This window comes from Coturnix japonica, unplaced genomic scaffold, assembly GCF_054131305.1.
Source record: "Coturnix japonica strain WE unplaced genomic scaffold, WE-NBRP24 Scf104, whole genome shotgun sequence".
In the NCBI taxonomy this organism is placed as follows: Eukaryota; Metazoa; Chordata; class Aves; order Galliformes; family Phasianidae; genus Coturnix; species Coturnix japonica.
In genome coordinates, this window is record NW_028189007.1 from 126824 (window position 1) to 143739 (window position 16916).

At 49.8% G+C, this 16916-nt stretch overlaps 1 protein-coding gene across 23 annotated transcripts in view; it reads right to left on the reverse strand.

The window, feature by feature from the left end:
• Positions 1 to 15707, reverse strand: part of REC8 (REC8 meiotic recombination protein) — a 44806-nt gene extending 29099 nt beyond the window's left edge. For 5 of the 23 annotated variants that reach the window (XR_014941707.1, XM_085534961.1, XM_085534957.1 and 2 more), the window contains exons 1-6: positions 15548 to 15707; positions 13323 to 13391; positions 9967 to 10109; positions 7180 to 7255; positions 4866 to 4959; positions 1370 to 1394 (exon numbers count right to left, since the gene is read on the reverse strand). Coding sequence is in view for 16 of the 23 variants with exons in the window: in XM_085534961.1 (XP_085391087.1) it covers positions 1370 to 1394; positions 4866 to 4959; positions 7180 to 7255; positions 9967 to 10109; positions 13323 to 13391; positions 15548 to 15603 (463 nt within the window). In the remaining 7 variants the exon portion in view is untranslated. Of the gene's footprint in view, positions 1 to 1369; positions 1395 to 4865; positions 4960 to 7179; positions 7256 to 9966; positions 10110 to 11927; positions 11954 to 12747; positions 12784 to 13322; positions 13392 to 15547 lie in introns of those variants that run through there. The other 18 variants (XM_085534962.1, XM_085534953.1, XM_085534964.1 and 15 more) reach the window with 16 other exon arrangements.
• Between the last annotated feature and the right edge of the window lie 1209 nt (positions 15708 to 16916).

Genomic DNA, 16916 nt, shown 5'->3' on the forward strand with positions numbered 1-16916 from the left:
GGAGATATGGGGTTATATGGGGGGGATATGGGGAGATATGGGGTTATATGGGGGGGATATGGGGAGATATGGGGTTATATGGGGGGGATATGGGGAGATATGGGGGGGATATGGGGAGATATGGGGTTATATAGGGGGATATGGGGAGATATGGGGTTATATGGGGGGGATATGGGGAGATATGGGGTTATATGGGGGGATATGGGGAGATATGGGGTTATATGGGGGGGATATGGGGAGATATGGGGTTATATGGGGGGGATATGGGGAGATATGGGGTTATATGGGGGGGATATGGGGAGATATGGGGTTATATGGGGGGGATATGGGGAGATATGGGGTTATATGGGGGGGATATGGGGAGATATGGGGTTATATGGGGGGATATGGGGAGATATGGGGTTATATAGGGGGATATGGGGAGATATGGGGTTATATGGGGTGGTTATGGGGAGATATGGGGTTATATGGGGTGGATATGGGGAGATATGGGGTTATATGGGGGGGATATGGGGAGATATGGGGTTATATGGGGTGGTTATGGTGAGATATGGGGTTATATGGGGGGGATATGGGGAGATATGGGGTTATATGGGGTGGTTATGGGGAGATATGGGGTTATATGGGGGGGATATGGGGAGATATGGGGTTATATGGGGGGGATATGGGGAGATATGGGGTTATATGGGGGGGATATGGGGAGATATGGGGTTATATGGGGGGGATATGGGGAGATATGGGGTTATATAGGGGGATATGGGGAGATATGGGGTTATATGGGGGGATATGGGGAGATATGGGGTTATGTGGGGGGGATATGGGGAGATATGGGGTTATATGGGGGGGATATGGGGAGATATGGGGTTATATGGGGAGGTTATGGGGAGATATGGGGTTATATGGGGGGGATATGGGGAGATATGGGGTTATATGGGGGGATATGGGGAGATATGGGGTGGTTATGGGGAGATATGGGGTTATATGGGGGGGATATGGGGAGATATGGGGTTATATGGGGTTATATGGGGGGGTTATGGGGAGATATGGGGTTATATGGGGAGGTTATGGGGAGATATGGGGTTATATGGGGGGATATGGGGAGATATGGGGTTATATGGGGTTATATGGGGGGGTTATGGGGAGATATGGGGTTATATGGGGTGGTTATGGGGAGATATGGGGTTATATGGGGGGGATATGGGGTCATATGGGGTTATATGGGGTCAGATAGGGGAGATATGGGGTCATATGGGGTCCAATGGGGGGATATGGGGTCACTATGGGGGGATATGGGGTTATATGGGGTCTCTATGGGGTCATATAGGGACATATGGGGTCAGCTGCCCCATAAGTGTGGGGCAGAACTCACCGAGAAACAGCGGCTCCTCCAGGACCTGCAGTTATGGGGTGAGTATGGGATGGTTATGGGGCGATATGGGGTTATTATGGGGGGATATGGGGTGGTTATGGGGTGATATGGGGCCATTATGGGGTTATGGGGTGGTTATGGGGTGATATGGGGTCATTATGGGGGGATATAGGGTCCCTATGGGGGGATATGGGGCCATTATGGGGTCACTATGGGGTTATGGGGTGATATGGGGTGATATGGGGTCATTATGGGGGGATATAGGGTCCCTATGGGGGGATACGGGGCGGTTATGGGGTCATTATGGGGTTATGGGGCGGTTATGGGGTGATATGGGGTCATTATGGGGCGCTATGGGGTCATTATGGGGTTATGGGGCGGTTATGGGGTGATATGGGGCCATTATGGGGGGATAAGGGGCCATTATGGGGTCATTGGGTGGTTATGGGGTGATATGGGGTCATTATGGGGGGATATGGGGCCATTATGGGGTGATATGGGGCCATTATGGGGTCATTATGGGGTTATGGGGTGGTTATGGGGTGATATGGGGTCATTATGGGGGCTATGGGGCAGTTATGGGGTGGTTATGGGGGTTATAGGGCCATTATAGGGCGGTTATGGGGTGGTTATGGGGTGATATGGGGCCATTATGGGGGGATATAGGGTCCCTATGGGGGGATATGGGGCCATTATAGGGTCATTATGGGGTTATGGGGTGATATGGGGTGATATGGGGTCATTATGGGGGGATATGGGGTCATTATGGGGGGATATAGGGTCCCTATGGGGGGATATGGGGCAGTTATGGGGTCATTATGGGGTTATGGGGTGGTTATGGGGTGATATGGGGTCATTATGGGGGCTATGGGGCAGTTATGGGATGGTTATGGGGGTTATAGGGCCATTATAGGGCGGCTATGGGGCAGTTATGGGGTCATTATGGGGTTATGGGGCGGTTATGGGGTGATATGGGGTCATTATGGGGGGATATGGGGCCATTATGGGGGGATATGGGGTCATTATGGGGTCATTATGGGGTTATGGGGTGGTTATGGGGTGATATGGGGCCATTATGGGGCGGCTATGGGGCAGTTATGGGGTTATTATGGGGTTATAGGGCCATTATGGGGCGGCTATGGGGCAGTTATGGGGTTATAGGGCCATTATGGGGCAGTTATGGGGTTATTATGGGGGTTATGGGGCAGCTATGGGGAGATATGGGGCAGTTATGGGGAGATATGGGGCAGTTATGGGGAGATTTGGGGCAGTTATGGGGAGATATGGGGCAGTTATGGGGAGATTTGGGGCAGTTATGGGGTTTAAGGCTCTATAGGGCCATTATAGGGGTTATAGGGCCGTTATGGGGCCGTTATGGGGCCGTTATGGGGGGCTATAGGGTGGTTATGGGGCAGTTATGGGGTTATTATGGGGGCTATGGGGCAGTTATGGGGCAGTTATGGGGAGATATGGGGCAGTTATGGGGTTTAAGGCTTTATAGGGCCATTATAGGGGTTATAGGGCCATTATGGGGCCATTATGGGGGGATATAGGGTGGTTATGGGGCAGTTATGGGGTTTAAGGCTTTATAGGGCCATTATAGGGGTTATAGGGCCGTTATGGGGCCGGTATGGGGGGATATAGGGTGGTTATGGGGCAGTTATGGGGTTATTATGGGGGCTATGGGGTAGTTATGGGGCAGCTATGGGGAGATATGGGGCAGTTATGGGGTTTAAGGCTTTATAGGGCCATTATAGGAGTTATAGGGCAGTTATGAGGCCATTATGGGGGGATATAGGGTGGTTATGGGGCAGTTATGGGGTTATTATGGGGGTTATGGGGTAGTTATGGGGCAGCTATAGGGAGATATGGGGCAGTTATGGGGAGATATGGGGCAGTTATGGGGTTTAAGGCTTTATAGGGCCATTATAGGGGTTATAGGGCCATTATGGGGCCGTTATGGGGGGATATAGGGTGGTTATGGGGGTTATAGGGTAGTTATGGGGCAGTTATAGGGGCTATGGGGCAGCTATGGGGAGATATGGGGCAGTTATGGGGAGATATGGGGCACTTATGGGGCAGTTATGGGGTTTAAGGCTTTATAGGGCCATTATAGGGGTTATAGGGCCGTTATGGGGCCATTATGGGGGGCTATAGGGTGGTTATGGGGCAGTTATGGGGAGATATGGGGCAGCTATGGGGAGATATGGGGCAGTTATGGGGAGATATGGGGCAGTTATGGGGTTTAAGGCTTTATAGGGCCATTATAGGGGTTATAGGGCAGCTATAGGGCAGTTATGGGGCCATTATGGGGGCATATGGGGTAGTTATGGGGCAGCTATGGGGTTATAGGGCCATTATGGGGCAGTTATGAGGCAGCTATGGGGAGATATGGGGCAGTTATGGGGAGATATGGGGCAGCTATGGGGAGATATGGGGCAGTTATGGGGTTTAAGGCTTTATAGGGCCATTATAGGGGTTATAGGGCCCTTATGGGGCCATTATGGGGGGATATAGGGCAGTTATGGGGGTTATAGGACCATTATGGGGCAGTTATGGGGCCATTATAGGGGGCTATAGGGTGGTTATGGGGGTTATAGGGCAGCTATAGGGCCGTTATGGGGGGCTATAGGGTGGTTATGGGGGTTATAGGGCAGCTATAGGGCCATTATGGGGGGCTATAGGGTGGTTATGGGGCAGTTATAGGGAGATATGGGGCAGTTATGGGGTTTAAGGCTTTATAGGGCCATTATAGGGGTTATAGGGCAGTTATGGGGCCATTATGGGGGGCTATAGGGTGGTTATGGGGCAGTTATGGGGAGATATGGGGCAGCTATGGGGAGATATGGGGCAGTTATGGGGTTTAAGGCTTTATAGGGCCATTATAGGGGTTATAGGGCAGCTATAGGGCCGTTACGGGGCCATTATGGGGGGATATAGGGTGGTTATGGGGGTTATAGGGCAGTTATGGGGTTATAGGGCCATTATGGGGCAGTTATGGGGTTATTATGGGGGCTATGGGGTAGTTATGGGGCAGATATGGGGAGATATGGGGCAGCTATGGGGAGATATGGGGCAGTTATGGGTTTTAAGGCTCTATAGGGCCATTATAGGGGTTATGGGGCAGCTATAGGGCCGTTACGGGGCCGTTATGGGGGGATATAGGATGGTTATGGGGCAGTTATGGGGTTATTATGGGGGCTATGGGGTAGTTATGGGGCAGCTATGGGGAGATATGGGGCAGTTATGGGGTTTAAGGCTTTATAGGGCCATTATAGGGGTTATAGGGCTGTTATGGGGCCATTATGGGGGGATATAGGGCAGTTATGGGGGTTATAGGGCAGCTATAGGGCCGTTATGGGGCCATTATGGGGGGCTATAGGGTGGTTATGGGGGTTATAGGGCAGCTATAGGGCCATTATGGGGGGCTATAGGGCCATTATGGGGCCATTATGGGGGGCTATAGGGTGGTTATGGGGCAGTTATGGGGCCAGACCTGCATGAGCTGAGCGGGGCTGGGCAGCCCCACAGCCATGACCCCAAAGAACGGATCGGGGGCCGCTTGTAGGGCAGAGGGCAGCAGCTGCAGCCTGCAATGGGGTCACATATGGGGTCACATAGGGGGCTATGGGGGTCTATGGGGTCAGATAGGGGGCTATGGGGGTCTATGGGGTTATGGGGTCAGATAGGGGGCTATGGGGTGGCTATGGGGTCAGATAGGGAGCTATGGGGTGGCTATGGGGTCAGATAGGGGGCTATGGGGTCAGATAGGGGGCTATGGGGTGGCTATGGGGTCAGATAGGGGGGCTATGGGGTGGCTATGGGGTCAGATAGGGGGCTATGGGGTCAGATAGGGGGCTATGGGGTGGCTATGGGGTCAGATAGGGGGGCTATGGGGTGGCTATGGGGTGGCTATGGGGTCAGACATGGGGCTATGGGGCGGCTATGGGTCTCTATGGGGCGGCTATGGGGTGGCTATGGGGTCAGATAGGGGGCTATGGGGTGTCTATGGGGTCAGATAGGGGGCTATGGGGTGGCTATGGGGTCAGATATGGGGTCAGATAGGGGGCTATGGGGACAGACAGGGGGCTATGGGGTCAGATAGGGGGCTATGGGGTGGCTATGGGGTCAGATAGGGGGCTATGGGGTCAGATAGGGGGTCACATAGGGGGCTATGGGGTGGCTATGGGGTTATGGGGTCAGATGGGGGGCTATGGGGTCAGATATGGGGTCAGATATGGGGCTATGGGGTCAGATAGGGGGGCTATGGGGGGCTATGGGGTCAGATATGGGGTTATAGGGTCAGATATGGGGCTATGGGGTCAGATAGGGGGCTATGGGGTCAGATAGGGGGCTATGGGGTCAGATAGGGGGCTATGGGGTGGCTATAGGGTCAGATATGGGGCTATGGGGTGGCTATGGGGTCAGATAGGGGGCTATGGGGTCAGATAGCGGGCTATGGGGTCAGATAGGGGGCTATGGGGTCAGATAGGGGGCTATGGGGTGGCTATGGGGTCACATAGGGGGCTATGGGGTCAGATAGGGGGCTATGGGGACAGATAGGGGGCTATGGGGGTCTATGGGGTCAGACAGGGGGGCTATGGGGTGGCTATGGGGTCAGATAGGGGGCTATGGGGTGGCTATGGGGTCAGACAGGGGGCTATGGGGTCAGATAGGGGGCTATGGGGTGGCTATGGGGTCAGATAGGGGGCTATGGGGTGGCTATGGGGTCAGATAGGGGGCTATGGGGGTCTATGGGGTCAGATAGGGTGGCTATGGGGTGGCTATGGGGTCAGATGAGGGCTTATAGGGTCAGATATGGGGTTATGGGGACAGATATGGGGCTATGGGGACAGATAGGGGGCTATGGGGTCAGATAGGGGGCTATGGGGACAGATATGGGGCTATGGGGTCAGATAGGGGGTTATAGGGTCAGATATGGGGTCACATAGGGGGCTATGGGGTCAGATAGGGGGCTATGGGGTCAGATAGGGGGCTATGGGGTCAGATAGGGGGTCAGATATGGGGCTATGGGGTGAGATAGGGGGTTATGGGGTCAGATAGGGGGCTATGGGGTCAGATATGGGGTCAGATATGGGGCTATGGGGTCAGATAGGGGGGCTATGGGGTCAGATATGGGGTTATAGGGTCAGATATGGGGCTATGGGGTCAGATAGGGGGCTATAGGGTCAGATAGGGGGCTATGGGGTCAGATAGGGGGCTATGGGGACAGATATGGGGCTATGGGTTCAGATAGGGGGCTATGGGGTCAGATAGGGGGCTTATAGGGTCAGATAGGGGGCTATGGGGACAGATAGGGGGCTTATAGGGTCAGACATGGGGTTTTGGGGTGAGATATGGGGTTATGGGGTGAGATATGGGGCTATGGGGTGAGATATGGGGCTATGGGGTCAGATAGGGGGCTGTAGTGTCAGATAGGGGGCTATGGGATCAGACAGGGGGCTATGGGGTGTCTATGGGGTCAGATAGGGGGCTATGGGGCGGCTATGGGTCTCTATGGGGTGTCTATGGGGCGGCTATGGGTCTCTATGGGGCGGCTATGGGTCTCTATGGGTCTCTATGGGTCTCTATGGGGTGGCTATGGGTCTCTATGGGTCCCTATGGGTCTCTATGGGTCTCTATGGGTCTCTATGGGTCTCTATGGGGCGGCTATGGGTCTCTATGGGTCCCTATGGGTCTCTATGGGGTGGCTATGGGTCTCTATGGGTCCCTATGGGTCCCTATGGGTCTCTATGGGTCTCTATGGGGTGTCTATGGGTCTCTATGGGTCTCTATGGGGCAGCACTCACTTGTCAGTGGGGCTGAGGTCGATGGACGGGGGCGGATGGAGGCGATGCAGGCGGCCCCACACTGACGCCACCTCCTCTATGGGGCACAGACCCACATATCAGCCCCATATCGCCCCATATCACCCCATATAACCCCATATAACCCCATATCACCCCATATAACCCCATATAACCCCATATCCCCCCATATAACCCCATATAACCCCATATAACCCCATATCTCCCCCATATCCCCCCATATCCCCCCATATCCCCCCATATAACCCCATATAACCCCATATCCCCCCATATCAGCCCCATATCCCCCCATATCTCCCCACATCAGCCCCATATCTCCCCATATAACCCCATATCACCCCATATCCCCCCATATCCCCCCATATCTCCCCATATCAGCCCCATATCCCCCCACATAACCCCATATAACCCCATATATCCCCATAGACACCCCATATAACCCCATATCCCCCCATTATAACCCCATACCCCCCATATCAGCCCCATATCGCTCCATATACCCCCATATCCCCCCATATATCCCCATATATCCCCATATCCCCCCATATCTCCCCATATCACCCCATATCCCCCCATATAACCCCATATCTCCCCATATCCCCCCATATCTCCCCATATCTCCCCTTATCGCCCCATATCCCCCCATATATCCCCATATAACCCCATATCTCCCCATATCACCCCATATCTCCCCATATCCCCCCATATCCCCCCATATAACCCCATATCACCCCATATCCCCCCATATCCCCCCATATCTCCCCATATCAGCCCCATATCACCCCATATCACCCCATATAACCCCATATCACCCCATATGGCCCCATATCTCCCCATATCCCCCCATATAACCCCATATCCCCCCATATAACCCCATATCACCCCATATAACCCCATATCAGCCCCATATCACCCCATATCTCCCCATATCAGCCCCATATCCCCCCATATCCCCCCATATAACCCCATATCCCCCCATATCTCCCCATATCACCCCATATCCCCCCATATCTCCCCATATCACCCCATATCTCCCCATATCACCCCATATCTCCCCATATATCCCCATATCCCCCCATATATCCCCATATCCCCCCATATAACCCCATATAACCCCATATAACCCCATATAACCCCATATAACCCCATATAACCCCATATAACCCCATATCCCCCCCATATAACCCCATATATCCCCTATATAACCCCATATCCCCCCATATCACCCCATATCTCCCCATATCCCCCCACATCCCCCCATATAACCCCATATAACCCCATATGTCCCCATATCCCCCCATATAACCCCATATCCCCCCATATCAGCCCCATATCCCCCCATATAACCCCATATCTCCCCCATATAACCCCATATCTCCCCATATCTCCCCATATAACCCCATATCTCCCCATATCACCCCATATCTCCCCATATCCCCCCATATAACCCCATATCCCCCCATATAACCCCATATAACCCCATATCCCCCCATATCCCCCCATATAACCCCATATCTCCCCATATAACCCCATATCTCCCCATATAACCCCATTATAACCCCATATAACCCCATATCACCCCATATATCCCTATATAACCCCATATAACCCCATATCCCCCCATATAACCCCATATTCCCCCATATCCCCCCCATATCTCCCCATATCCCCCCATACAGCCCCATTATAACCCCATATCCCCCCATATCCCCCCATATAACCCCATATCAGCCCCATATATCCCCATATCTCCTCATATCCCCCCATATAACCCCATATCCCCCATATAACCCCATATGACCCCATATAACCCCATATCTCCCCATATCAGCCCCATATCTCCCCATATCCCCCCATATATCCCCATATAACCCCATATATCCCCTATATAACCCCATATAACCCCATATCCCCCCATATCCCCCCATATAACCCCATATCCCCCCTATATAACCCCATATAACCCCATATAACCCCATATCCCCCCATATAACCCCATATCACCCCATATAACCCCATATCTCCCCATATCCCCCCATATCAGCCCCATATCACCCCATATCATGACATATCAGCCCCATATCACCCCATATAACCCCATATCCCCCCATATAACCCCATATCCCCCCATATAACCCCATATCCCCCCATATCCCCCCATATCTCCCCATATAACCCCATATCCCCCCATATCCCCCCATTATAACCCCATATAACCCCATATCCCCCCATATCCCCCCATATAACCCCATATAACCCCATATCCCCCCTATATAACCCCATATAACCCCATATATCCCCTATATAACCCTATATAACCCCATATAACCCCATATGTCCCCATATAACCCCATATACCCCCATATAACCCCATATCCCCCCATATAACCCCATATAACCCCATATCCCCCCTATATAACCCCATATAACCCCATATCCCCCCATATAACCCCATATAACCCCATATATCCCCTATATAACCCCATATAACCCCATATATCCCCATATCCCCCCATATATCCCCTATATAACCCCATATAACCCCATATAACCCCATATCCCCCCATATCTCCCCATATCACCCCATATAACCCCATATCCCCCCATATCACCCCATATCTCCCCATATCCCCCCATATAACCCCATATCCCCCCATATAACCCCATATCCCCCCATATAACCCCATATCCCCCCATATAACCCCATATCTCCCCATATAACCCCATATCTCCCCATATCCCCCCATATAACCCCATATCTCCCCATACCCGCCAGCATCCTGCACTGCCTCCAATAGACGCGGGTGAGCCCCAGCTGCAGCAGCGCAGCCAGGTACAGGGAGCAGCGCAGGGGGGGGGACGAGACCACCAGGGGGGGGGACAGACCTTGAATGAAGGCACTGAGAGCGTGGCTGGAAAGGAAGGGGTTAATGGACCCATAGAGACCCATAGAGACCCATAGAGACCCATAGGGACCCATAGGGACCCATAGAGACCCATAGAGACCCATAGGGACCCATAGGGACCCATAGAGACCCATAGAGACCCATAGGGACCCATAGGGACCCATAGGGACCCATAGGGACCCCATAGAGACCCATAGGGACCCATAGAGACCCATAGGGACCCATAGCGACCCATAGAGACCCATAGAGACCCATAGGGACCCATAGAAGACACATAGGGACCCATAGAGACCCATAGGGACCCATAGAGACCCATAGAGACCCATAGGGACCCATAGAAGACACATAGGGACCCATAGAGACCCATAGGGACCCATAGAGACCCATAGGGACCCATAGAGACCCATAGGGACCCATAGAGACACATAGGGACCCATAGGGACCCATAGGGACCCATAGGGACCCATAGGGACCCATAGAGACACATAGGGACACATAGGGACCCATAGAACCCCATAGACACCCCATAGAGACCCATAGAGACCCATTATAACCCCATATCCCCCTATATCCTGCCATATAACCCCATATCCCCCCATATAACCCCACAGACACCCCATATCCCCCCATAGATCCCCTATATAATCCCATATATCCCATATAACCCCATATCCCCCCATATAACCCCATATATCCCCCATATAACCCCATATCCCCCCATACAACCCCATATAACCCCATATATCCCCATATCCCCCCATATAACCCCATATAACCCCATATAACGCCATATAACCCCATATAACCCCATATCCCCCCATATAACCCTATATAACCCTATATAACCCCATATAACCCCATAGCCCCCATATAACCCTATATAACCCCATATCCCCCCATATAACCCCATATATCCCCTATATAACCCCATATCCCCCCATATCACCCCATATCCCCCTATATAACCCCATATAACCTCATATCCCCCCATATAACCCCATTATAACCCCATATAACCCCATATACCCCCTATTATAACCCCATATAACCCCATATCCGCCATATATGCCCTATATAACCCCATTATAACCCTATATAACCCCATATAACCCCATTATAACCCCATATAACCCCATATATCCCCTATATAACCCCATATAAGCCCTATAGGGCCCCATATAACCCCATAGACACCCCGTATCCCCCCATATAACCCTAAATAACCCCACATAACCCCATATAACCCCATATGTCCCCATATCCCCCCATATAATCCTATATAACCCCATTATAACCCCATTATAATCCCATATAACCCCATATAACCCTATATAACGCCATATCCCCCCATAAAACCCCATACAGCCCCATTATAACCCCATATATCCCCATATAACCCCATTATAACCCCATATATCCCCATATAACCCCATATCCCCCCATAAACACCCCATATCCCCCCGATATAACCCCATATCCCCCCATATAACCCCATATATCCCCCCATATAACCCCATATATCCCCCCATATATCCCCCCATATCCCCCCATATAACCCCATATAACCCCATATCCCCCCCATATAACCCCATATAACCCCATATATCCCCTATATAACCCCATATCCCCCCATATAACCCTATATAACCCCATTATAACCCCATATCCCCCCATATAACCCCACATATCCCATATATAACCCCATATAACCCCATATCCCCCCATATAACCCCATTATAACCCCATATAACCCCATATAGCCCCATATCCCCCCATAGAGGTACACAGCCAGGTACATGGAGCAGCGCAGGGGGGGGGACAGACCCTGAATGAAGGCACTGAGAGCGTGGCTGGAAAGGAAGGGGTTAATGCACCCATAGAGACCCATAGAGACCCATAGGGACCCATAGAGCCCCCATTATAACCACATATCCCCCCTATATCCCCCAGTATAACCCCATATAACCCCATATCCCCCCATATCCTCCTATATAACCCTATATAACCCCATATAATCCTATATAACCCCATTATAACCCCATTATAATCCCATATAACCCCATATAACCCCATATAATCCTATATAACCCCATATAACCCCATATATCCCCATATCCCCCCATATAACCCCATATCACCCCATTATAACCCTATATAACCCCATATCCCCCCATATAACCCCATAGAACCCTATAAACCCCATATAACCCCATATCCCCCCATATAACCCCATATCTCCCATATCCCCCCATTATAATCCCATATCCCCCCTATATCCCCTCATATCCCCCCATATCTCCCCATAGACACCCCATATAACCCCATATCACCCCATATCCCCCCAAATCAGCCCCATATAACCCTATATAACCCCATAGGGACCCCATATCCCCCCATATAACCCCACAGATCCCCCATATAACCCCATATAACCCCATATCCCCCCATATATAACCCCATATATAACCCCACATATCCCATATATCCCCCCATATATCCCATATAACCCCATATCCCCCCATATAACCCCATATAACCCCATATAACCCCATATCCCCCCATATATCCCCATATAACCCCATATAACCCCATATTACCCCATATAACCCCATATAACCCTATATAACTCCATTATAACACTCACCAGGTCCTGGTCACATTGACGGCCATTATTTCCCCCATATCCCCCCATCATAACCCCATAGAATCCCATTATAACCCCATATCCCCCTATATAACCCCATATATCCCCTATATAACCCCATATAACCCCATATCCCCCCATATAACCCCATATCACCCCATATAACCGCATATAACCCCATATCCCCCCATATAACCCCATATATCCCCATATAACCCCATATCCCCCCATATAACCCTATATAACCCCATTATAACCCCATATCGCCCCATATAACCCCATATAACCCCTATATAACCCCATAGAACCCCATATCCCCCCATATACCCCCATATATCCCCCATATAACCCCATATCCCCCCATATCACCCCATATTACCCCATATTACCCCATAGACACCCCATATATCCCCCATATAACCCCATATACCTCCATTATAACCCCATATATCCCCATATAACCCCATATAACCCCATTATAACCCCATATTCCCCCATATCTCCCCATATAACCCCATAGATCCCCTATATAACCCCATAGAACCCCATATATCCCCCCATAGATCCCCACTCACCAGGTCCTGGTCACATTGACGGCCATTATTTCCCTTCGCTGCAGTCGGGACACACAAGTGGCTGCCAACCTATGGGGTGATATGGGGTTATATGGGGTTATATAGGGTTATATGGGGTTATATGGGGTTATATGGGGTGATATGGGGTTATATGGGGTTATATGGGGTGATATGGGGTGATATGGGGTGATATGGGGTTATATGGGGTTATATGGGGTTATATGGGGTTATATGGGGTGATATGGGGTTATATGGGGTTATATGGGGTGATATGGGGTGATATGGGGTGATATGGGGTTATATGGGGTTATATGGGGTTATATGGGGTTATATGGGGTTATATGGGGTTATATGGGGTTATATGGGGGGATATGGGGGGATATGGGGTTATATGGGGTTATATAGGGGCTATATGGGGTTATATGGGGGGATATGGGGTGATATGGGGGGATATGGGGTTATATGGGGGGATATGGGGTTATATGGGGTCATATGGGGTTATATGGGGTGATATGGGGTTATATGGGGGGATATGGGGGGATATGGGGTGATATGGGGATATATGGGGTTATATGGGGTGATATGGGGATATATGGGGTTATATGGGGTGATATGGGGTGATATGGGGTTATATGGGGTTATATGGGATATATGGGGTTATATGGGGTTATATGGGGTTATATGGGGTTATATGGGGTGATATGGGGTGATATGGGGTGATATGGGGGGATATGGGGTTATATGGGGTTATATGGGGTGATATGGGGTTATATGGGGTGATATGGGGTTATATGGGGGATATATGGGGTTATATGGGGTGATATGGGGTGATATGGGGGGATATGGGGGGATATGGGGTTATATGGGGTTATATGGGGTTATATGGGGTTATATGGGGGGATATGGGGTGATATGGGGGTATATGGGGTTATATGGGGTTATATGGGATATATGGGATATATGGGGTTATATGGGGTTATATGGGGTTATATGGGGTTATATGGGGTGATATGGGGTTATATGGGGTGATATGGGGTTATATGGGGTGATATGGGGTTATATGGGGTGATATGGGGTTATATGGGATATATGGGGTTATATGGGGTGATATGGGGTTATATGGGGTGATATGGGGTTATATGGGGGGATATGGGGTTATATGGGGTTATATGCGGTTATATGGGGTTATATGGGATATATGGGGTTATATGGGGATATATGGGGTTATATGGGGGTATATGGGGGGATATGGGGTTATATGGGGTTCTATGGGGTTATATGGGGTTCTATGGGGTTCTATGGGGTTCTATGGGGGGATATGGGGTGATATGGGGTGATATGGGGTGATATGGGGTTATATGGGGGGATATGGGGTTATATGGGATATAATGGGGTTATATGGGATGTAATGGGGTTCTATGGGGTTCTATGGGGGGATATGGGGTTATATGGGGCTATATGGGGGATATGGGGTTATATAGGGGATATATGGGGTTCTATGGGGTTCTATGGGGTTCTATGGGGTTCTATGGGGTTCTATGGGGTTATATGGGGGGATATGGGGTTATATGGGGGGATATGGGGGGATATATGGGGTTATATGGGGTTACATGGGGGATATATGGGGTTATATGGGGTTACATGGGGGATATATGGGGTTATATGGGGTTATATGGGGTTACATGGGGGATATATGGGGTTATATGGGGTGATATGGGGTTATATGGGGTTATATGGGGTTCTATGGGGTTCTATGGGGTTATATGGGGGGATATGGGGGGATATGGGGTTATATGGGGTTATATGTGGTTATATGGGGTTATATGGGGTTATATGGGGTGATATGGGGTGATATGGGGTGATATGGGGATATATGGGATATATGGGGTTATATGGGGTTATATAGGGGATATATGGGGTGATATGGGGTTATATGGGGTTATATGGGGCAATATGGGGTGATATGGGGTTCTATGGGGTTCTATGGGGGGATATGGGGTTATATGGGGTTATATGGGGTTATATGGGGTTATATGGGGGGATATGGGGGGATATGGGGTTATATGGGGTTATATGGGGTTATATGGGGTTATATGGGGGGATATGGGGGGATATGGGGTTGTATAGGGTTATAATGGGGTTCTATGGGGTTCTATAGGGGATATATGGGGTCAGGGGTCACATTTAGGGTCACAGGGGGTCACATGGGGTCAAAGGTCACTCACCAGATGGTCCCAAAGCAGCCGCTGCGACGTTGGAGGATCTCGGGGTGGTAAAACATGGCCCCAAAAATGGCGATTTTTGACCCAAAATGACCCAAAAATGGGCGATTTTAACCCAAAAATTAATGGACCCAAAAATGACCCAAAATGGGCCAAAATTGACCCAAAATGGCAGAAATTGACCCAAAAATGGCAGAAATTGACCCAAAAATGAACAAATATTTAATGTAGATGCTAAAAATGTCAATTTTGACCCAAAATGACCCAAAAATGAGCGATTTTAACCCAAATTTTGACGCCTCCGAAATGGACCCAAAAAAGCCCAAATTTGACCCAAAAATGGCAGAAATTGACCCAAAAAGGCACAAATTGATTCAATCGTTGCTAAAAATGTCAATTTTGACCCAAAATGACCCAAAAATGGACGATTTTAACCCAAAAATTAAAGGGTCAAAAATGACCCAAAATGGGCCAAAATTGACCCAAAAATGGCAGAAATTGACCCAAAAATGGTAAAAATTGACCCAAAAATGAACAAATTGATTCAATCGTTGCTAAAAATGGCAATTTTGACCCAAAATGACCCAAAAATGGGCGATTTTAACCCAAAAATTAAAGGGTCCAAAATGACCCAAAATGGCCCAAAATTGACCCAAAAATGGCAGAAATTGACCCAAAAATGGCAGAAATTGACCCAAAAATGGACAAATATTTAATGTAGATGTTAAAAATGGCAATTTTGACCCAAAATGACCCAAAAATGGGCGATTTTAACCCAAAAATTAAAGGGTCCAAAATGACCCAAAAAGGGCCAAAATTGACCCAAAAATGGCAGAAATTGACCCAAAAATGGCAGAAACTGACCCAAAATGGCACAAATTTATTCAATCGTTGCTAAAAATGTCAATTTTGACCCAAAATGACCCAAAATTGAGCGATTTTAACCCAAATTTTGACGCCTCTGAAACGGACCCAAAAAGGCCCAAATTTGACCCAAAAACGACCCAAAATGCCCCAAAAAGGCTCAATTTCTCTTTTTCTACTCCGGGATGTCGAAATTTCCTTCAAATTTGCCCAAAATCGCTCGATTTTACCTCAAAAACTTCAATTGCTCCAAACGGCCCCAAAAAGCCCCAAAAAGCCCCAATTTGGCCTCAAAACGGCCCCAAAATGGCGCCTGTCCCCCCTCCCCCCCCCGAACCGCCCCAATTTTGACCCAAAACCGCCCGATTTCACCCCAAAACACCAACAGGCCCCAAAAAGCCCCAAAACGGCCGAAATTCACCCAAAAAACGGCGGATTTTCGCACTTTAAACCCCCCCCCGTCAAACCTGAATCCTCTCCCGGCCCTAAGGCGGTTGTTAATGACGGT